At 57.3% G+C, this 21,107-nt stretch overlaps 2 protein-coding genes across 2 annotated transcripts in view; both read right to left on the bottom strand.

The window, feature by feature from the left end:
• The window catches only part of ZFPM1 (zinc finger protein, FOG family member 1), a 35,116-nt gene extending 34,920 nt beyond the window's left edge, over positions 1 to 196 (bottom strand). The window contains 1 exon segment of the mRNA XM_041400902.1: positions 65 to 196. Coding sequence (XP_041256836.1) covers positions 65 to 104 — 40 coding nt within the window. The 5' untranslated portion in view covers positions 105 to 196.
• An 8,015-nt stretch (positions 197 to 8,211) lies between these two features.
• Positions 8,212 to 20,847, bottom strand: ZNF469 (zinc finger protein 469). The gene has a single exon (XM_041400820.1). It carries the CDS (start codon positions 20,845 to 20,847, stop codon positions 8,212 to 8,214), a length of 12,636 nt encoding a protein of 4,211 aa, XP_041256754.1.
• Positions 20,848 to 21,107: the final 260 nt, after the last annotated feature.

Genomic DNA, 21,107 nt, shown 5'->3' with positions numbered 1-21,107 from the left:
GAGGTGGTGAGGGCGGTGCGGCCAGCAGGGAACGGCGGAGAGGCTGCCGGTAGCGGCGACTCACGTTTGATCTGCCGGGGGTTGCTCTGTTTCCTCCTGGACATCGCTCGGCGAGGGGCGAGCCCGGCGCCCCGGCTGGCGGCTGGGCGGGCGGCAGGTGGGTGGCGGCGGGCGGGCCCCCCGCCCCCCGCCGGCCACGCCCACCGGATGGCGCGCGCGGCGGGGCGGGGCTAACGGCAGAGGGGGCGGGGCTCGCTCCGTGCCCGCTCCCCCCCACCCAGGTCCCCCAAAAGCTCCCAAAGGTGTCCCCAAAAGCTCCCAAAGGTGTCCCCAAAAGCTCCCAAAGGTGTCCCCAGCCCCGCTCCGGGAGCCCCGTGAGGCTCCCAGCCTCTGCTCTGGGTCTCTGGTACCACCCCGTCAGGTCGGACTCCCCTTTTTGGGTTCCACGACCCGTCCTCAGCATCCTGAACTTCCCCTTTGGGGTCTTCAGTCCTTCTTTGGGGTCCCCATATTTCCCTTTGGGGTCCTTTGTGACGTCTCTGGAAGGTCCTACACTCACAGCAATCCCCCTGCTGGGACCTCAGTGCCCTCGCTGGGTCCCAATCCACATTTCACAGATGCTCAAAACCTCTCATGGGGCCCCCCAAACCTTCTGTGGGGTCCCCAGGGGCTCTTTTGGATCCCCTAGAAACCCTCTCATTTCCAGATGAAATGAAAACCTCCCACTTGTGACTGCCATGACCCTTCATGATGCTGGCTCAGGGTGGGGGACACCCTGGCGTGGTGTAGGAGTCCGGGGGTCCCTCCTTGGCATCATCCCAGCCAGGTGACCTGTGAGCATGAAGAAATTTTGGGGTGAAATGTGGCTTAAACAGGAGCCACTTAGATTTTGAATCCATGATGGGACTATTATTGTCCTGTGAAAAACAACAATTTCTCCCAAACTGGACCTTGCCCATGGCTGACCTTGGATCAGGAGGATTTGCCAGTGGTGATGGTGCTCCCCAAATAATGATGGATCAATGGAGGGGGCTGGTGGGCTGTGGGGACACGGCACAGCTCGGTCATATCCCTTTCCATCTATCCCCGGACATGGGATGTGCTTTTTTCCCCCCCTTTTCTTTTTCTTTTTTTAAAGGGTTTTTAATTAACTTCCTGTTTCAATGGTGGGATAATGAGTTTTAAGCAGCGCATGATTCCAGTAAAGAGGTCAAACCGGCAATGAGGATGTCAAAAGAAATTAAGTTAGGAATTAAGAAGAGATCCAGGGGAGAAAAAAAAAAAAAAACCCTATGGAAGGAGGGAGATGCTGCTGAGGACAAGGCTCTGCTGGCCCCCCCTTGGCTGACCACCCCCCAAAACCATCCTGGCGGCGCCTTTCACCTCGAGTGACCTCGAGTGACCAATCCCTGGGAGCAGCTCTGCTTCCAGAGCCCTTCCCTCCCTCCCAGCCCGGCCCAGGAGCCTCTTCCCTGTGCCATTCCTGATGGTTCTGACCCAGCAGGGGCTGCCGAGGGGAGCCCAGACCCAGCCCGGCTCTCTCGGGGCTCTCCGGGCTCCCCCCGGCTGGGCTGCGGGGATTTTGGGGCTGGGGGCGCGGCAGATCCAGCCGGTTCCTCTGGCACATCCACGGATCCCCCCCGGCCCCGCAGCTCCCGTGTTTGCTTACGCCGAGATAATTAGACGGCCGTTTAATTAAACACAGCATCGCTAATTGCAGGCGTTTGAGGGGCTGGGGGTGAGCGAACACCGACGAGGTGCCCGAATTCCCTCTCCCCGGCAGGCAGCAGAGGGGTGGGGGCTGTCCCCGGCTCTTTGTGCTGGAAGAAGCGGTGGCAGCATCTCCAGGGGACCAGGGGACATCGTCACACCCACGGGGGGCTGCATCCCTCCCCAAAAAATGCCCCAAAAGCCTCGCTGGAGCCGGTGGGTGCTGCCGCCCTGCCCTGGGCAGCGGAGGAAACAGGTTGCGGTCCTTCCCTTGGCACGCTCCTTGCCAATGTCCCTTTAATTCCCTTTCTGGCACCATCCCAGAGCCCCCCAGGGCTGACAATTCGCCGGCTCGACCACCACCCAAGGGCTGGATCCCGGCGCGGGGCCGTCCCCAAATCCCGCATCCCCTGGGGACACCCACGGGTGGCCCTGCACGGGGGTGGCGGTGACAGCGGCGGGGCTGGGTGTCTCCCTGCTCCCTTCCCGAAGCCGTGGTGTTTGCAGAGAGATTGTTACGGGGGAGCCGAATAAATAGCGTGTTTTCCCGAGGAGTGAATTACACGCCTGCAGAGCAGAGATAATGCGGGAGCAGCCGTTCCCCCCATTGTGAGCGAGGTGACATCTTTTTATGGAGCTGTGTACATTTGTATTAGTGCCAATTAATCTGGCCTGATATTATTAGAGACGCGGCGAGAGGAGGCGGCGGCGCAGGAATGTCAATGGGAAGAGCCGAGGCGCTGCCTCTGCCGGATTTCAGGGCTCAGGGATGGCTGGGGGGGCATTTTGGGGGGCTGTGCTGAGCCCCCGGTGCCAGCTGGTGGCACTTCCCGCTGGCACGGTCTGCCAAAGCTCCAAAACCAGCTTTTTTTCCAGCTCAAAATATCCTATTTTAGGGGTTTTTTTTTTGTCCCAAGAGGGAGGACTGGCATCACGGTGCCCCACCTGCAGAAGGGCCCTGCCACCTGCTGGCAGCAGAACCCGGCCCTGGGTGCCACTTGTCACCTGCCCCTGGGAGGCTGCCAGCAGCCCGGGGTCCTCCGAGGCTTGGGCACGGATGTGACACGGGTGGGACATGGCAGAGCAAAGCCTGGGCACAGCCTGGGCACGGCTTAGGCACGGCTTGGGCACGGCTTGGGCACGGTTTGGGCACGGTTTGGGCATGTTCCTCCCTGACTTGGGCACGGCTTGGGCACGTCCCGGGCAGAGACGCTGCCGCGGAATTCCGGGCTCCTGGAAGCTGCGGTGGCAGCGTGGAAGGGTTTGGGATTCAAACAAATCCCAACCGTGGAACGATTTAGGTTCGAAAAGCCTCCAAGATCATGGAGCCCCGGCACTGCCAAGGCCACCACTGAACCATGTCCCCAAGTGGCACATGCACGTGGCTTTTAAATCCCTCCAGGGACGGGGACTCCACCACTGCCTCGAGCAGCTGGGACAGGGCTGGACAAACCTTTCCATGAAGAAATTTTCCCAATATCCAACCTAAAACTCCCCTGGCACAAATGATGCTGGATGCCCCTGAAACCAGGTGGGAATGTGTGGGTGAGCAGCCCCCACACCCCAAATCCAAGGCTGGGATGTCTCAGGGCTTATTTCCCCCTCCCTCTTACTCATCTCCTTCTGTAGGAATGATGTTCTAAACTCCCAAAAGGAGCAATCCAACCAATTCCTGGCCTTCAGAAGCATCACTGCTGGCAGGATGGCATCCCTGGGGGTTGCAATGCTCCTTTTCACAACCAGGGCTCCAGGTTTTCCTGCATGAATTCAGCACCTCTGGTGCGTGTGATCCCTGTCACACACCCTGGGGAGGAAGGTGGGAGCTGGGCTTTAAATTCCTGCTGTGCAAGGAACAGCCAGATTTGACTCAAAAGCAAGAAAAAAAAAAATTCCTAAATCTTCAGCCCCTGCTTGCAGCGTGACAACCATGGTGGATCCCGTTATCCTCCAGGCTTTATGGAGAGGCTTAAAGCACCTCTGGCTCAGAAACTTGGATGTGGGGCTGAGAAAAGAAAGGCTGGCTGGATTTGAGGGGGGGAGGGGGCTTGAAGAGCAAACAGCTTGAGGAAAATTTAGGGTGGTGGCAAGAAGCCAAGCAATGCCCCCGAGGGGCTCCTCTAACGCCAGGCACCTCCCATCAGCCCCACCCTGCAGCCCCTGGGGCCTGGAACTGTCCCACCCCTGAGGATGTGGGTGCAGACCCCCCCATATCCCCGGGGGGTGCAGGGGCTGGGACCCCCGGACGTGCTGGGTGCCACGGGAGCCCCCCTGTTCCGCTGGCCCCCGCAGAGCAGGGAGCTAATCCCCAGCAGGGAGAAGCTGCCTGGCTTTGCATCCTCACTGGAATTACGGTGACAGGGGCCTGCAATCTCCCAAGTGACAAACGCTGCTGGATAATGCAGGACTCAGCAAACGTGGGGGTTTGGGGAGCTCAGAGCAGCCGATGGGTGGGGGGGACTGAGGGAGTGGGGTGTGGGTGAGAGCAGGGGAAAAAACCTACACACATTTAGAGGGGAAAGGATAAATTAAATAATTCAGCCCCCAAAGATGTGGGGACGATGCCAACATTTCCCTGGGGAGTGGCATGCTAGAGGGAGCAGAGCCTGAGGTGGGTGTCACTTGTGTCTTGGGCTTCCAAAAAATGGGTGCAGCTTTGGGAAGGGGTCCCTGCACTCATCCCAGGGCCCTGGGGATGGGTCCCATCCCTGCAGCATTCCCCTGGCTCCCAGGAGACTCATTTCCAGGTGCCCAGGTGATGAATCTGGAGGTGTGGGAGAGCTCTGGTGACAACCAGGCATGAAATTCTCCTCCTCCGCCCCGCAGGTTTGCTGCCCTGGTGAAATATAGCACAGGGAAAACATAAAAGTCCCATTTCCAGCTCCATAATATTTCCTGCCAAAACAAAATAAAATGTGCCGCCTTAAATTTTCTGCAAAATTCTTTTGAGGTTATTTTTTTCCCTAAATTAAGCCATACTAATTATTTTCAGCCACTTTATCTCCACTCTGCAACACACCAGGAGGGTGCAGGCGGCAAGCATTTTAAGCCTCCATAAACAAAAGAGTAGTTTGGAAAATAATTCTATCAATTAATCAAATTAATCCTGCAGTTTTAGTTACAAGCCCCGAGTGGCGAGGATCCCAGCCGGCGGTGCCGAGCTATCTCTCACTGACAGCGGCTCCGTGTTGTGATTGCGGCAGTAATTAAAGGATGGAGTACACCGCCTCGGTGGCGGCTCCCACCCCAGCCCAGCGGGGCCGCAGAGGTCAGCTCGAGGACGAAGCGGGGATGAGAGGACTGGGCCTTCAACAGCATCATCATCATCATCATCATCACCATCACCATCATCATCACCATCATCATCACCATCATCATCATCATCATCACCATCGTCATCATCATCATCATCATCATCATCATCATCATCACCAATCACTGTCATCGTCATCACCAGCAGCAGCAGCATCACCATCACCAACACCATCATTATCACCATCATCATAAAATGGGGATGAGCAAAATGGGCACTCATCATCATCATCATCATCATCATCACCATCATCATTAATCACCATCATCATTGCCAGCAGCATCTGCATCATCATCATCATCACCATCACCATCAAATGGGGATGAACCAAATGGGGCCTCTCCATCATCACCATCACCATCATAAATTTGGGATGAGCAAACCAGGCCATCACCAGTGCTGTCACCATCACCATCATCACCATCACCATAAACTGGGCATGGCATAAGCAAATTGGACCATCACCATCATCACTACCATAACCACACCATCATAATTTGGGATGAGCAATCTGGGCTGTCACCATCATCACCCTCACCAACACCATCATTATCACCATCACCATCCAAAATGGGGAATGGTTGAACTGGACCATTATCATCACCATCATCATCATCATCACTATCACTGTTACCACCTTCACCACAAATTGGTGACCACACTGGGCCATCAACACCTGGTGATGACCAAAGTAGGTAACCTCATCACATCACAAAGTGATGATGACCAAACTGGACCACCACCATCACCAACTGATGATGACAGATCAGGCTGTTGCCACTGCCAGTTGCTGATGCCCAAATTGGGCTGTGACAATGGCCAATTCATGATGACCTAACTGTGCCACCACCACCACCAGTTGAGGACCACCAAACCAGGCCACCACCACAACCATCACCTTGGGTTTTTCCCCTCCAAAATGGGGAATGGTTAAACTGGACCATTACCATCACCATCATCACCACCATCACTGTTACCACCTTCACCACAAATTGGTGACCACACTGGGCCATCAACACCTGGTGATGACCAAAGTAGGTAACCCCATCACATCACAAAGTGATGATGACCAAACTGGACCACCACCATCACCAACTGATGATGACAGATCAGGCTGTTGCCACTGCCAGTTGGTAATGCCCAAATTGGGCTGTGACAATGGCCAATTCATGATGATCTAACTGTGCCACCACCACCACCAGTTGAGGACCACCAAACCAGGCCACCACCACAACCATCACCTTGGGTTTTTCCCCTCAGGGACAAGACTCTCCTGCCATGAGCAGCACTCGGACAAGATCTGTGAGGAAGAGGAGCTGCAGGAGCATCTTCACTGTTGAGAAGCTCCAACAATTTGCAAACCATTGAGGTGACAGCAGTGGCACCAAAGTCCTCCTTTACAGAGGACACCTCAAACATCCCCCAAACATCACGCAGACAGGGAATTTCTGTGAAAATATTGGAATATATTTGAAAAGATTAATCATGGATGACTTTACAGTACCACCCCATATTTTTATCTCATACTTTATTTAACAATATTAAAGAGGCACTTTAAAAGCACACGGACAACATCATAAAACAGCGTTTCCTGCTCTCTCTCTGCTTCTCTGGACAAAATATCAAAATAAAAACTTTTGACAGAACACATTGCACCCAAGGTAAATTACCTACAATAGTTTTTTATACAATACAAAGAATTGTAAAGATACATATTAACAGAATAAAGCCTCTGGTTTTTTTTTCCTTTTAACTCTAAAACAAAACAAAAAATCATTGCAGGACAGACGCAAAGTACTCTGACTGTTCATATCACATCAGTGCATTACTTCACCTCCTTGACTTGGGAGTATTTCAATAAAATCTTTCCATGTCCTCATTTGCACCTGAGATTTCTTTCTGGATCCAAAAGTTTGGTTGTAGAACGTGCTTGTTTAATGTGACGTAACCTTTTTGACACTATGGAGTACCAGCATAGAGGAGCTTTTCCCCTAAAGTTGTATTTTTTCCCTAAGTTGTATTTATTCCCCCAAAGTTGTATTTTTCCCCTAAACCTAATTTTTCTCCCTAAAGCTGAATGTTTTCCCCCTTGGTTTTTTTTTTTTTTTAAATTCTCTTTTCCTGCTCCATTTTTTTGACAGATAATAGCTTCTCCTTACCAATTCCCCATTTTTTTTTTTTCAATCAAGGAAGTCTGTATTCACATTACAAATGAAGAATAGCACCAGTAACTGCATAGTACAAGCGGATACCTATAGAGCCACTACGTCAATACAGTAAGAGAGTTTAGAAGTGATACCGTTGAGGGCACTCGGACAGTACCGGTTTTCGCTGCGGTAAATTGGCACAGTTTTCTCGTTGCACAAAAAAACCCCCCCCCCACAAACAAAAAGAAAAAAACACGCACACGCTCACACGCACACACACAAAAAACCCCAAAAAACCCTAAAAAAATCAGAGTTTGTCACAAGTGTCAAGGTGCAGTTTGCTCGCGGGGACGCTTCTCCTCCAGTCCCATCGTCTACAGTGGTCAAAGAGTGGCAGCATCCTCTGGAGGGCTCCGACAGCCCCAGAACCCCAGAGCTGGGTCGTTCTTCTCTTGACGATGTAGAAACAAAATTCTTGGGGATGGCTGTCAAAATATAGGACACTTGGGTCTTAATTTAATTTTTTAATTGTATCATCGCTTAGGCCAGCTCCCAATTAAATGAATTGTACGGGATTATTTGTGCAAAATCTTCCACAAAAAAAAAAATAAAATTTGCTTTCTACAGTGTACTGCACCTTATGAATAAGACGTCTACGGAATGAAGTTCATCTCTTCAAGTACTTTGTACAAAGATAACACAGACACAGACTCAAAAGGGTCTGAGATTTGCAAGTATCCTTATAACCTCAGCACTTCTGCAATAAAGCAATTGCTCTCGACGATTCAGTCTGCCCAAAGCGATTACAATTTCAGTTCATGAAAATCATCAGCAACATCAAAGTTCTAGCATTTGCATGATAAATCAGGTGAATTAAAGTAGATTAGTAGACACAAAGCAAACTATTTCACAGAGGCTGCAGTGCAAGTTCATTTAAGCTAGACAGAGAAATCATGCTACACAAACGAATTTAATGCTTTGATAATTTTTCCCTTGCAAACCCCATGAAAGCAGCTGAGGATCACCATAAGTCACTTCCATAAATTATTCTGAAGTATCTCTTCTTAAAGGAATTTTAAAGCTGGTTAATTTTTGCCCAAAGAGTTGGCTGAGCAGGTTGTTCTGGGACTCGGCGCTGCGGTAGCTGGCCGGGCCGGCCGCCTTGGCCCCACGGGAGGCGCGGGGGCCGTGCCAGGAGCCACGCGGGGATGGCGCTGGCCCCTTGGCCAACACTTGGTGGAGGCTCTTGCCCAGAATGGCTTTCCTGCGCTTCACGTCCCCGTTGGCGTGGCGGAGCTCCCCTTTCTTCTGGTTGTAAGGGTCCAGAACCATCTTCTTCAGCTGGGGGCCCGTTCTGGGCTTGGGTCCCAGCTTGCTGCAGTGCGTGTCCCTCCTGCCAGGGGACAGGGCGGGAGCCTCGGCGTTGCTCCAGCTGCCACGTTTGAGCTCAGCGGTGCTCTCGCTCCTGGCCGGGCACGGTGGCCGGGCTTTCTTCTTCTTCCCGTCTCCTTCCATGTTCTCCCGGGAGCCGGAGCTGCTCCGGTGGCTCAAGGACTTGTGTTCTTTCCTCCTCTTGGGGTGAAGCTTGCCGGTGGCTCTGCCTGGCTCAGCGTGGCCGTGTCTTGTGGTGTTGCTGGCCATCTCATCTCTGGGCTGGTGGCTGCTGGATTTGCCTGGGTTGCTGCCTTGGTCCTTGGCGTTAGCGCTACTGTCCTTCGCCTCAGGCACGGATTTCTCCTTCCCTGAGATGGGCTGCTGACCCTCCTCGGGGCTGCCCACACTGGGAGCAGCCTCACTACCCACGGTCTTCTTTGGTGGCACTGGATCTTTGGAAGCTCTGTTGAGTGTGGGCGATGCTGTCTTGTCCTTTGGGGGCAGGGGCTGGTGGGCACCTTCTGGAGACCCCGGCTTAGCTGTACCTTCCCAGGCAGAGGCATCACTGGCACTGGGGCTGCCCCATTTGTGGGTGTCCGTGGCTTGTGGAGACTCTGCCTTAGGGGAAGAAAGCTCTGAGACCTTCTTGGCAAGCTGGAGAAAAGGGATCCCCTCCATGGTGTTGGTGTCTGTGCTGGGATTTTCCAGGATACAGTCCCTGTATTCATCTTTGTTGCCAGTGCTTGTTGTTTTATGGGCATCGGCACAGCCATGTTTCTGGGTCAGGATGGGTGGGGACAGTTTTTGGTTGGTGGCCTGGTGACAAGCCAAGCCACCAAGGTCCATGGGAAACTCAGGCGAGTCCAAGAAAGGAAGTGGTTTCCCATCAAAGGCTCCTTTCTTCAGCTCCTCGATGGACAGGCCAGCGATGTGGCCGAGCTCGGGGCTGCCTGCAGCAGCTGGCGGCAGAGATGGGGACAGGCAGGGTGGTGGTGGCAAGGGGTCAAATGGGGACTTCTCCATCTCTGCCAGAAGCTCTGAGAAGTCACCCACCAGGACTTCTGCCTTCATGGTGGGCTGGGATGCTCCCAGGTCACCAGGTGCTGTTGGGAAGGAGTCAGCGGGAACCTGCAGGCTGGGGCTTCCAGCTTCTGCCAGCTGAAGGTCACTCGTGGGGTCCAGGTGGACTGGTGACCTGTGTGAGATTGAGCTGCCATGGTGAGCCACCTTCCGCTTCTTGCTCGGTGGCATTCCCTCCCGGAGAGATCCGTCCTCCTTCACCTTCTCCCTGCCCTCCCTGCAAGCAGCGCCAGGCCTCATGACCCCTCGGAACTTGAAAGTCTTGCTGCTGCCCGCCAGGTGCTTCTCCATGTGCCGGTCGTACTGCTCCTTCTTGGAGAAGGTGTAGTTGCACATGCTGCAGATGAAGGACTTCTTGATGACGTGCATGACGTCGGCGCAGAGCTCGCAGGCGTACAGGGTGGTGTGCTTGATCTCCTGCTCCTCCACCACGCCATGCTCCTGGCTCAGGTGGCTCCGGAGCTCTTTGGTCTCCTGGTAGAACATGGGGCACTTGTGGCACAAGTAAATCTTCTGCAAGCTGTGCACGACCAAGTGCCGCTGGAGCTTGAAGGGTTTGGGGAACTGTTTGCCACAGTGATGGCAGTCCCGGGAAGGATCCTTGCAGTCTGGGTGCATGGGGACAGATTTTGGGGTGCTTTCACTCTTTGCCGTGTGCTCTGGAGATGGGCTGGAGGATGCTTTGGAGGAGCTGGGTGCAGGTGGCTTCACTTTGACACTGCTTTCCAAGGGGTCTTTCATCGCCTTCTCCTGCTCAAGGGGCAACTCCTTGGGGCTCTTGCTCTCTCTGCTGACCCCATGCCGGCCGCCGGGGTCGCCGTGCCGGGAGGACCTGCTGGGTTTCCGACACATGATGCTGTTGAGGAAGTGGGTGACGGCGGCGTTGTCCTCACCGAAGCAGCCCGGCAGCCCCATCACCGACTTCTGCGCCTGCCCCTTGCGCGCGAACTGCGTGGCGTGCTCCCGCAGGTGCTCGTTGTACATCCAGACGTCGGAGATCTCCTTCAGGCACATCCCGCACGCCCACAGCCCAGCTTTGTTCCTGGCGTGCTTCTCCTTCAGGTGGTCCCGGAGCTGCTCCCGGGAGCTGAATTTGCGCTGCACACACATGTAGCAGGTCGGAGGAGGGGAAGGGTTGTGGGAGAGCTTGTGGAAGTCCAGCTCCCCCAGCGTCAGGAACCACTGGAAGCAGACTTTGCACTTGTACTGCTTGTCTTTGGTTTTGATGGTTATGTCCCCACGGTTTTTCCCCAATTTCCCATCTTCCAGCTTGCTTCTGTGCTTGCCCGACTTTGGCTTCAAACTCACAGCACCATCCTCACCGTGGCCAGGAAGATCCTTGCAAGGGCTGAAGAAGCACATGTCTCTCATTTTCAGCTTTGCGTTAAGCATCTCAATGTCAATGGTGTGAAATTCGGGGGAGTCCGAATCCCCGTTATCTTTGGCATTGTAGGACTCCTCTGCCAGGTCGGGGGGCTCAGAGTTCACTTCTTGGAGCGAGTGCTCATCCTCAAGGTCCATCAGAGGCTCAAACATGTCCTCGGCAGAGAGGCTTTCCCCCTCTTTATCCAGACCGCCCCAGATGTTCAAGCTGGGGATGTTGTCTGTGTGGCTGTTCTGGCACAAGAAGGTCAGCATGTTGTCCTCCAAGTCAATGTCCTCCTTCCCTTGGTCGGTCACCTCTTGGTCCAACCTCAGCTCGATGCTTTTAGATCCATCTGGAGCAGCATCTCCGCTCTTTGCCTTGCTGCCATGACACATGTTCAGCATCAGGGCATCGTCAACAGAGATGGTCTCGTACTCGCAAGGGTCCTCCCTGGTGACACAGAAGGAGCTGGTGTCGCTGAGGTCAGAAGCCAGGCGGATGGTGAAGAGGTCGATGGCCCCTGCTGGCTGCAGGCTGACCTCGGGGGCAGGTTTGGGTTTCTTGCTTCTCTTCCCATAGACCCGCGTGCACTTCCTCCGGACAAACTGGTCATCCCTGGGGAACAGCTGGGAGAAGGTGGAATCATCGTCAAAAAAGCTCTGGAGGTCTGAGGTGGCCGTGCTGTCCCCGCAGTGCTCTCGGCCTGGTGGCACATCTGCCTTCACCCACCGCTTTGGCTCTGCAGGAGGAGGGCTGGTCCCTGGGGTGGTCTGCAGAGCACCATGCCCAGAAACATTCTGGGTGGTTCCCAAATCATGGCTCTCCAGCAGCAAAGCCCCTTCGGCAGGAGCTGCGGGGCCCTGCAGGGCACCACTCCAGTTCCTGGTGTCACTGGCTGCCACTGGACTGTCCCCTGTCCCAGCATCCATGTCCTCTGTGCCATCAACACCACGATGCTGCTCTGTGCCCACCTTGCCCCACCCCTTCGCCACTTGCTCCACAAACCCACTGATCCATTTTTTGCAAGCCTGTGTGTCTTCCACTGCATCTGGATCTTCCACCTCCCCGGGACAGGTGACTGTGGCTGTGGCTGTCTCCTTGCTGACCATCTCCTTTAGAGACCCCATCCTGCTGCCCAGGTCTTCCTCAAGCTCGGCTGCACAAGAGGACTCTTTGGCTTTTTGGGAGTGCTGGGCTGTGCTGGTCCTGTTTTTCTCCCCTGTGGAGATGCAGCCATCTGGCTTGTGCAAGCCCTCCGTGATCCCGGGCAGGCTGGAGCCGAGGGCAGCAGGACCTGTGCTCTTCTCCAGCTCACAGGGACCATCGGGCTCACTCCTGCTGGGAAACACCTTCACTTTCCTTCGCCTCACTTTCCTGTTGAGCTGCTTCTCAGAACTGCTGTTCTCCTCACTAAGATCTTTGCTTTGGCTCCTTCTGCCCTTTTCTCCTTTCCTGACCTGCCATCTCGAATCCACCTTCCCAGACGCTGCCTCTCCCGATCCCCTCACCTCCGGGCACGGTCCCTTTGCCTTCACCTCCCTCTGCAGGTGCAGCTCCTGGGACATTTCCAAGGAGATCACGCTGAGGTCGCTGAGCACTCTGCTCACCACCTCCTGCATCTGCGTGCTGGGCTCTTTCTCCAGGTCTGGGAGGATTTTCTTGGGAATGCGTTCAACGGTGGAGGTCAGCGCCTGTGAGCTGCAGGTTTTGTCTTTGACTGACGCCTTCAGGCTCCTCCTGGGCACCTTTTGAGCTGCTTTTGACGTCTTGTGTGCAGGAATCAGAGGGGACCTGGGAGTCTTGCTGGGCTGTGGCAAACCACCCTTCTTCACCTGGTGCTTGACAGCTTTGTGCCTGGTCAGGCCGGGCTTGGACCGGAAAGTGGCTGAACAAATGTCACAGGTCACCGGGAGTCCATTGGGCTTTCTTCCTTTGTGGAGTTCATTTTGGGATGGGTCTGGAGTACTGCTGGGTGTGTAGTCCTCTCCTTGGCCCACGCTGTTTAACACACAACCCCCAGCTTCTGCAGCCCCATGGCTTTTGGAATTCTCCCCTTTTAAACTCTTTCCTTCACTCTCTGTGGTTTTGGAAACACCAAGTCTCACCTTTGCTGCCCCTGGAAACTCGTGGTCATGTAATTCAGCAGGACCAGGATCTTCAACCCTTGTAAGACCTCTGCTGATGGCAGCTGACATGTCGGGAACAGCAAAACCATTGCACAAAGCCTCTGGTTCACTTTGATGCTTATTCCTGACACGGGAGCAGTTTTCAAACTTGTTCTCTTGGTTCAGGTCGACCTCCCTTTCTTCCATGGGCAGAAGATCCTCTGTGGGCTGGGTTGGACAATCCTGGGTTTCTGGAGGGGTGGAGTTAACAACTGTGTCTGTGATGGCACGCCCTTGGTTTTCTTTAAAATTTGGCAGCATGGCATCGGTGTTTTCGGGGACCTCCTTCCCAACACCCTTTTGGTGGAAAGGCGGCGAGCAGGGAAGAGAACAGTCCTTCCCAGGAGATTCCTGGGGACCACCCATCTCCAAGGCAGAGCCCACCAGAGCATCACCCTGCAGCAGAGTGCAGGGTCTCACTGTCCTTTCTCTTCCAGATGATTCATAGCTACCCAAAACACCATCAGGGAGGTGATGAGGGCGTTCCTCAGGCGTTTCCACTGGCACAGCCCCGCAGTGATGGGGCGAGGGAGGGAAGGTGGGTGCCCTGTCCCATGTCCCTTGCTCTGCTGGGCTCACGGTGTGAGGGATGTGATGGCTGCTGGCCTCGGGAGGACAACTCTTTGTGACGAATGAAGCTGGCGTTGCAGGCAGGGAGGAGCTGTAATTCTTCTCATCTGAGAGCTGACTGCCTAAACTGGGGACGTCCTCCCCCTCGGCCCCACTGCTCTGAAAGCATTTGAGGTTGGAATATTTGGCTGGTGAGAGCAGGCTGGCTGGAGATTCGCCTGTGTAATCACAGCCATTGAGGGACAACTTGTCATTCCCTTCTCTGGGAACATCTGCACTGACTCTGCTGGCTTTTATCTCCATCCCCAAGCTGTGATCCTGGTGGAGATCCCCCTCAGAGGGACCAAGGGGGCTGACAGGACTCGTGGGAGCACTGCCCAGGTGCTGTGCCCCCTTCCCCACCCAACTCCTTTCCAGCCTCTCTCCCTCTTCTCTGCCCAGTGTTCCTTCCTCGAGCAAACCACGGCTGGGGTGGGATTGCTCATGTTTCCTAAATGCCAAGGTCGTTGTGTTGTTATCTCCCTCCTGCTCTTCCCTGAGCTGATCAGCTTTCCTTCCCTGCCCTGGCAGCGAGGTCACGGCGGTGCTGTTGGGTGGTGAGAGGTCATTACGCTCCTGGGGAACACCATCTGCAGGGATATTAATGTCCCTCAGCCCCGGGGGTTCATTTGCTAAGTGCTGCAGCTCTGTTACATTATTTTGCAGCTCCGGCTTTGCCGACGTGGATTGTTTTGCATGGTAAGAGCCCTCTGCATCCAACGAGTCCAGCTGCTCACATCCACTGGGAGAAAGCACCTCTCTCCCTGGAACAGTGATATTCCCAGTGCTGCTTCTACTGGGGAGATCCCCTTCCCCTCGGTGGGCCTGATCTTCTTCCAAAGCAGCACTGCTCTGCTCCTGGTGCTCTGTCTGGACGTGGGTGGTGGCACAGGGGTGGCTGGGAGCCAGCAGCCCAGGGAAGCACGGCATCAACAGCTCCTCCTCGTTGTTCTTCACCGTCCGGGCGACGAAGAGCTGGAGCTGCTGCAGAGGGTTGGCAGAGGTCTCCTGGGATGCCCCCATCATCTCCTGGGAAGGGCGGTCGCTCTCCTTGGGCACGCTCAGCATCTCAAACAGCAGCACTTTGGGCTTGCTGCCTTTGTCGCTGGGCCCAGGGCTTTGATAGGTGTTGGGACTCCTCCTCTCCTCCATCTCCTCCACCAGTGCAGGCCCACCACCACCCCCTTTGAGATCGACAGCATTTTTCACTGTTTTGGGGGGCTCAGTCCTGCTTAAGGGTTTTTCTTCTGTACCTGGGACCTCTTTGACATGAGGTGAAAAGGCGAGATCCAAGGCTGGGGTGGGACCCTGCTGAAAGCCAAATTGGGGTTTAGGGTTTGGAAGATGGGCATCAAACTTCTCCAGCTCCACAGGATCAGTGTCTGCTTTCCCCGGCACAGGGAAGCCCTCGGCACTGCACTGGCATGGCAGGGATGGCAGGGGGTCTTTGGTTACTTCTGCTGCACCCATGGTCTCAGGGAACACGGGGTCAGTGACAACAGGAGGGCTTTTTGTCACACGGCCGGTGTAGATGGGAGCCTCTGTTTGGTCAGTTGTGCTTGAGCCAGGTAGACTTTTGGAAGAAGACCCATTTTCCATCTTCCTGAGGTCTCTTTCCTCAGTGGCCACAACTCCCTGGAGCTGCTCATTGCTGTCTTTGGAGCAGAAATGGTTTGTGGCCAGCGGGGCTGGGATGCCCATCCCGGTTTCCAGCGAGCTCAGCTCCAGCGGGCATGCCCAGGGCTCCCTGGGTCTCTCATACTCCTCACGGGCAGTCACCACATCTGGCTTCTCCCCTGCCAGCCTCTCCCCAACGCAGAGGCTCGATCTGCCCAGCTCACCTGCCAAAAACAGCCCTTTCTCCTGGCCTGCCTCTGGCTCTCCCGGCATCACCGGGAACCGCTCGGCCCCCTGTGCTCGCAGGTGGACAGGAATGTTTGGCTCGGATTTCTGGAGGGTGACGGCCACCTCGGAGTCCAGCTTGCTGGTTTGCAGTTGGCTTTCCAGCTCCGTGACCAAGCGCTTGATCTCCAGCTCGTCGTCTGAAATGTTGCTCATGAAAGCCACGTTGTAATCCGCCATCCTGTCTGGCAGCGGCAGGGAGAGCTGGCTGCTGGGGACAGCTCCTTCCTCGGGGAACTTCTTGGCGGGTGGCTTCTCCACGGAGAGGCTGTGGAACTGAGTCATGTCTTCTGGCAGCATGGGAGCCACCTCCTCCATGAGGGACCAGTCTTTCTCCGGCAGGAAGGGTGGGTAGGGCTGCTCGAAGGGCAGTGGCTTGCGGGGGACGCTCCCGGGACAGGGGAACGGTGTCACATACCCATCCTTGCTCTCGTAGGGATCGAACTCGGAGACGGGCAGCTCGCCGAATATCGACGAGGAGTCAAAGCTGAGAGGGGAGGACACTTTGCCCTGTGGCATTTCTGTGGCAAAAGGGGAGATGCTGGAGTGTTTCTGTTCGAAGGAGTTGGCGCTGATGTCGTCCCGGCACAGGTACATGTCATCCATGTGGGAGGAGCCCAGGGCCGGGGGCTTTGGGAAGAGGTTGTCCTCGTAGTGACTGGGAAGGCCTTTGGGATCAAAAAATGCATTGTCACTGCTGGCATACGGATCGGGTGTCTTGGCAGCGAGCATCATTCCCACTGCATCCCCCCCGTAGGTGGGAGCTGGTGCGGGATAATCCTTCCGAGTGTCACAGAGCCCCTGTCCCTTCGTGAATTTGGTTCCTTCTTCCGAGCAGGTGGCACTCCCATGGCCAGGACTCGATTTGTTACTGCTGTGGGGTGGAGCAATCACCTCCTCTGTGTGGTATTTCAGCCCTTCACTTGGGAAAGGGGCAAACTGGTGCCTCTGGTGGTCCACGGTGAGCTCAGGAGAGCCCTGAGCCTGCAGGGTGGGCTCTCCTGCCTCACCAGGGAGCTTTGCTGCTCCTCTGGGCTCTTCCACCCCCTCCTTAGAGGAGAAGCTGGCAGGGCTCCTTCCTGGGGTGGCCCTGCCAGGCATTTGCCTTTCCTGGGGCTGAGGTGACGGCTCCTCCTGTGCACAGTCCATGGCAGCAACACCTGGTTCAGTACTCGGCCGTGTCCTGGAGCCTGCCAACAAAGGTTTGGCTGAGCCAAACCTCCTGCTCCCCCTGGGAATGTCCTCTTTGCTCTCCTGGCTCGTCTTTGGGCTGCTGTGCTGGGGAGGGCTGAGGGGAGTCCCTGGCACATGGGCTGGGCTGCCCGAGCGCCTCCTCCTCTGGGTGCCACCCTTGTCACCAGCCCCACCAGCGCAGGGTGGGCTCGTGCCCATCTCTCTGGGCACGCTGTGGTTGCTGCCAGCAGATGAGTGGCTGCTCCTCCTTCGGGCTCTGGCAGCACAATCCTCTTTCTCAGCATCCTCCTGACTCGGGACATCCCCATCCTCCTGTGCCTCCCTTTTCTGACTGTCCCTTTTCCGGCTGTAGCTCCAGGCTGGGTCTTTCTCTCTGGCCCTCTCACTTCTGCCCAGGCGTTTCTTGCTGAAGCTGTACTTGCTCCTCCCCATGAATCCCGTGCCACGCTTCTTCCTGCCCCGGGGCTTGCTGCACTCTGCCCCCTCCTCATCCGAGTCGGACACGTAGTCGTATTCCCGCAGCCCGCCCTCCTTGGTGGCTGTCAGCGGCCTCTCGGTGGCCTGGGGCAACTGGGCCTGCTTGCTGCTCTTCACCTGCAGCTTGTGGAGCTTGTTCTTCTGCTGCACGATCTTGTGGATGAGCTCCTTGCTCCACGTCCCGCTCCGGGGCTTCCGCTTCTTCACATCCTTCATGGAGAACCGCGGCGGCTTGGAGCTCTTGGTGGTGATGCCTGGCCCCACCTCGCTCTTCGTCGGAGGGTCTTGGCTGAGTTTCCTGGGATGCTTTTGGCTGGAGGTGCTGGCTGGTGGGATGCTGTTCTTCCTGCCTGCCCTCAGCCGGGCTGTCCTCTCTGCTCCCTCTGCTGCGGGATCCGGCTCCTGCGGTGCCACCCTCCGTGCCACCCTCCCTCTGTGAAGGTGCCGCTTGCCTGCCCCTCTCTTCACCTGCTCCCCACCTGGGTGGCCATCTTCACAAAAACAGCCAGCCTTGGCCTCTCCTGCTGCCTTCTCCTCCGCTGCCTGCTTGGATTTGCTCTCCGAGGCCAGGCCTTCCTTGGCCTTGTGGGCCGCGCCCCCGCCAGCCGCCTTCACGCCCGGCAGCTCCTCATCAGCGAACACGTCGATGAAGCTGCTGTCGATCTCCGGGTTATCCGACTGGTACCCCAGGCCGTTGAGGGCCTCGGTGATCAGGCTGTCCAGCTTGGCATCGTCGATGTCCAGGTCGGAGGCGCTGAGCGGGAGGGAGCTGCTGGCCAGGCCGTGGAAGAGGCCGCCCTTCAGAGCATCCTCCTTGCCCTCGCTTTTGCCTTCCCCGTCCAGCAAGAAGTCGTCGCTCTTGTTTAGCGCCAACAGATGTCCCTGGGGGTCTGGAGAGAGCGCCAGGCCGGGGGCTTTGGGAGGCTCAGGTGGGAGCACCTTCCGCCCCTCAGTTGCCCGGGGAGCATCCTTGGGCTCTGCCTGGGCAGCAGGGTGGGAGGCGCAGAACTGGCGGTGCTGCAGGAAGGAGGACAGGTTGCTGTAGTTCTGGTCACACTGTCTGCAGGTCAGCAGCACGTCCAGCTGGTCCAGGCTGGCACTGCTCAGGGAGGTGGCCAGCAGGTGATGGGAGGAGTACGGCGGTGGAGGCTGCTCCCCATCCAGCCCGTCCGAGCATCCTTTGGCCGTCTCCCCGCCGGGTTTGTGGAACGGGCTGCCCGGGGCACATTTCAGGAGGCTGTCATCTTTCAGAGCATCCGGAGGGAAGCTGAAGGACTTGACAGAGTCTGGAGGGCGGTAATGAAGTGAGCTGGGACTCAGAACCTCGGAGGGGTGGAAGGCTTTGTTGGCATCCTTGGCATGGCAGGGATGCTGGAAGAAGGGCGAGGGGGTCAGCGCTCCGGATATCTGGCTGTCCTCAAAGTTGAGTGGGCTGCTGGACATGGGGGACAGCGACGAGCAGGTGCTGCCACACGTGGGGTTGGGGACAGGGGATGGCAGTGGGGACTCACAAGGGGAGGCAGCCGCCAAGGCCGATGGTGGCAGGACCAGCCCTGAGCCCGATGAGCTCCTTGAGGGAGGAGGAGGAGGAGCTGCTTGAGCCATAGTGTAGAACAGGGCTTTGCTTCTCGAGTCGCAGGCAGGAGACCCTGGTTCCTTCCCACTCTCAAAGGAGAAAGCTGCCGTCATGCTGGGATCTCCCCTCTGCAGGCTCTCTCCTGGTAACAGCTTTTTGCTGTGGTACCCCGGAGAATTGCTTATGGGGGGCCCTTTCTGGGCTTTCCCACTGCCCTGCCAGTCCGACGTGCCCAGGGGGAAGGGGAGCTTCTGGCTGCTGATGTGTCTCGACAGCTCCAGCCTGTTGGCACCGGGCATTGCAGAAGGGAGGTGCATCTGCTGCCAAGGCAGCCTGGCATTTTTCTGCCTGTGCTGCCTCTGCTCGGGGCCAGACTGGCACTCGAATGAGAACTGGTTTCCAACAGGGTTTGAATAAGGTGCTGAATTCTGGTCCATGGGAGAAAACGCCTTCGTGGCACCTTCCCAAGCTTGCACAAGCCTGGGGTGGGTGGGTGCCGTAGTGGGAACGCTCGTCTCGAAAGGCACGGCTCCCGCGCCGCTGCTGCCCGCGGGGGAACTGCAATAGGCCTTGCTCTGAAAGTGCACTTGGGACAGGGAGTTTGGTGGCACGGTCCTTCTCAGGGGGCTGCTCTGCACCAGCAACCGCGGGCCGGGGACGCCGTCCTTGGCCGAGGCTTGCCTCTTCCCCACCGGCTTTGGCATGGTAGGCGAGTGTAAACTAGACGGAAAAACAGCTTGGTTTTCTTGGAAAGTGCTTGGGTTTTGGTCGATAGCACCAGACGACGGGAGAGCACCAGTGGGGTCGGCGGGATGCTCGGCCCTGCCCTTGTAGCAGGGCAAGGGGCCGTGGTGCAGGGCCGGCGGCGGCGGCGGGTGCAGGAAGGGCGGCGGTGGCGGCGGGGGCACGGGCAGCCCGTACAGCCTCCCCTCGGGGGACACGCTCTCGTAGGAGCCCCCACCCAGCTGCTCCTCTGGCCACTCTCTGGGGGACGAGTGGAAGGCGAAGGCACCCGGAGCCAGCGGGGCGGTGGCGGCGATTCCCACCTCCAGGTACTCCTGGCTGCCGCGGAACGGCTCCTTCCCCGCCTCGTGCAGCAGCTGGAAGGGGAGCTGGCAGGGCAAAGCCCCCAGGCCGTGCACAGCGGCTTTGCCATCCTCGGAGAAAGAGCTGGGCTTCTGCACCGAGATCCCGTAGGTAGCACCGGCGAAGCTCTTCTCCGCGGAAGGCCACGACTCGGCCCGGTTTGCCTGGAACTCTAAATAATGTAGCTGCCCATGGGTGCCGGGGCTCTTGAGGGGGATGCCGGCGGCGGGGGGCTGCCCCTTGGGGCCGAGGGAAGGGCCGGGCTGTGAGGTATAACTGGCGGAGGTCCGGCCGCCGGCGGCGTCGGGGAAGCAGCGGCCGAAGGCGATTTCCTCCGGCCGGAGCTCGGCGTCGCGCTGGGGGATGCCGGGCACGTGGAAGCGGTAGCTGCCGGCCGCGGGGGTCACCTCCGGCTTCTTCGGGGGCGTCACCTTCTGCTGCGGGTAGGCGATGCCGATGGTGGGGCTGGGCCGGGTGCCGGCGATGCTGAGCCGGTAGAGCTGCTGGTGGCCCCGCTCGCCCTTCCCCGAGCGCCGGCTGCGCTCCCGGGCTCGCCCCTTCCCCGGCGGGGACAGCGGGCCGCCCTTGACCTCTCCCCACGTGCTGTCATTGCCGAACTTGGGCTTGCACTGCAGGGATTTGAAGTCGATCTTCCCCGCTTGCTGCGGCCGGATCACGGCTTCCCGCTGGCTCTGGGGCTCCTTGTCCTTGGGGAAGGGGGATGTCCCCTCCCCGCCCAGCGCCCTCCCATCCTTGTCCCCGCAGCCTTCACAGCCCAAGTCCTTGTCGGGCTCTTTGGGGCCGGCCTCAGTATCGCCGATGGTGTAAACATGCTGGGTCTCTCCAGTCATGATACCGAGCAGGGGACAAGGCTACGGAGCCCCGCTGTCCCGTCCCGCTGCGAGCTGCCGTGCCCCCGTCACGGGCATGGTCCTCCGCCGATGGGCACCGGCAGAGGGGCAGCAGCTCCCCGAGGCCGGGCTGCGGGCGGGTCCCGGGGGCCGGCGGGGCTCTGCCGCATCCTTCAGACCTGCAGCGAACAGGAGAGAAGAAGGGAAGGCTGGACGTCAGTCGGGGAAGGGGCCAGAGGAGGCACGGGAGAGATTTTGGC

Source organism: Onychostruthus taczanowskii, unplaced genomic scaffold (assembly GCF_017590055.1).
Source record: "Onychostruthus taczanowskii isolate IOZ18803 unplaced genomic scaffold, ASM1759005v1 scaffold18, whole genome shotgun sequence".
Classification (NCBI taxonomy): domain Eukaryota; kingdom Metazoa; phylum Chordata; class Aves; order Passeriformes; family Passeridae; genus Onychostruthus; species Onychostruthus taczanowskii.
The sequence above is the reverse complement of the archived record's forward strand: the minus strand, read 5'-3'. Positions and strand labels throughout refer to the sequence as shown.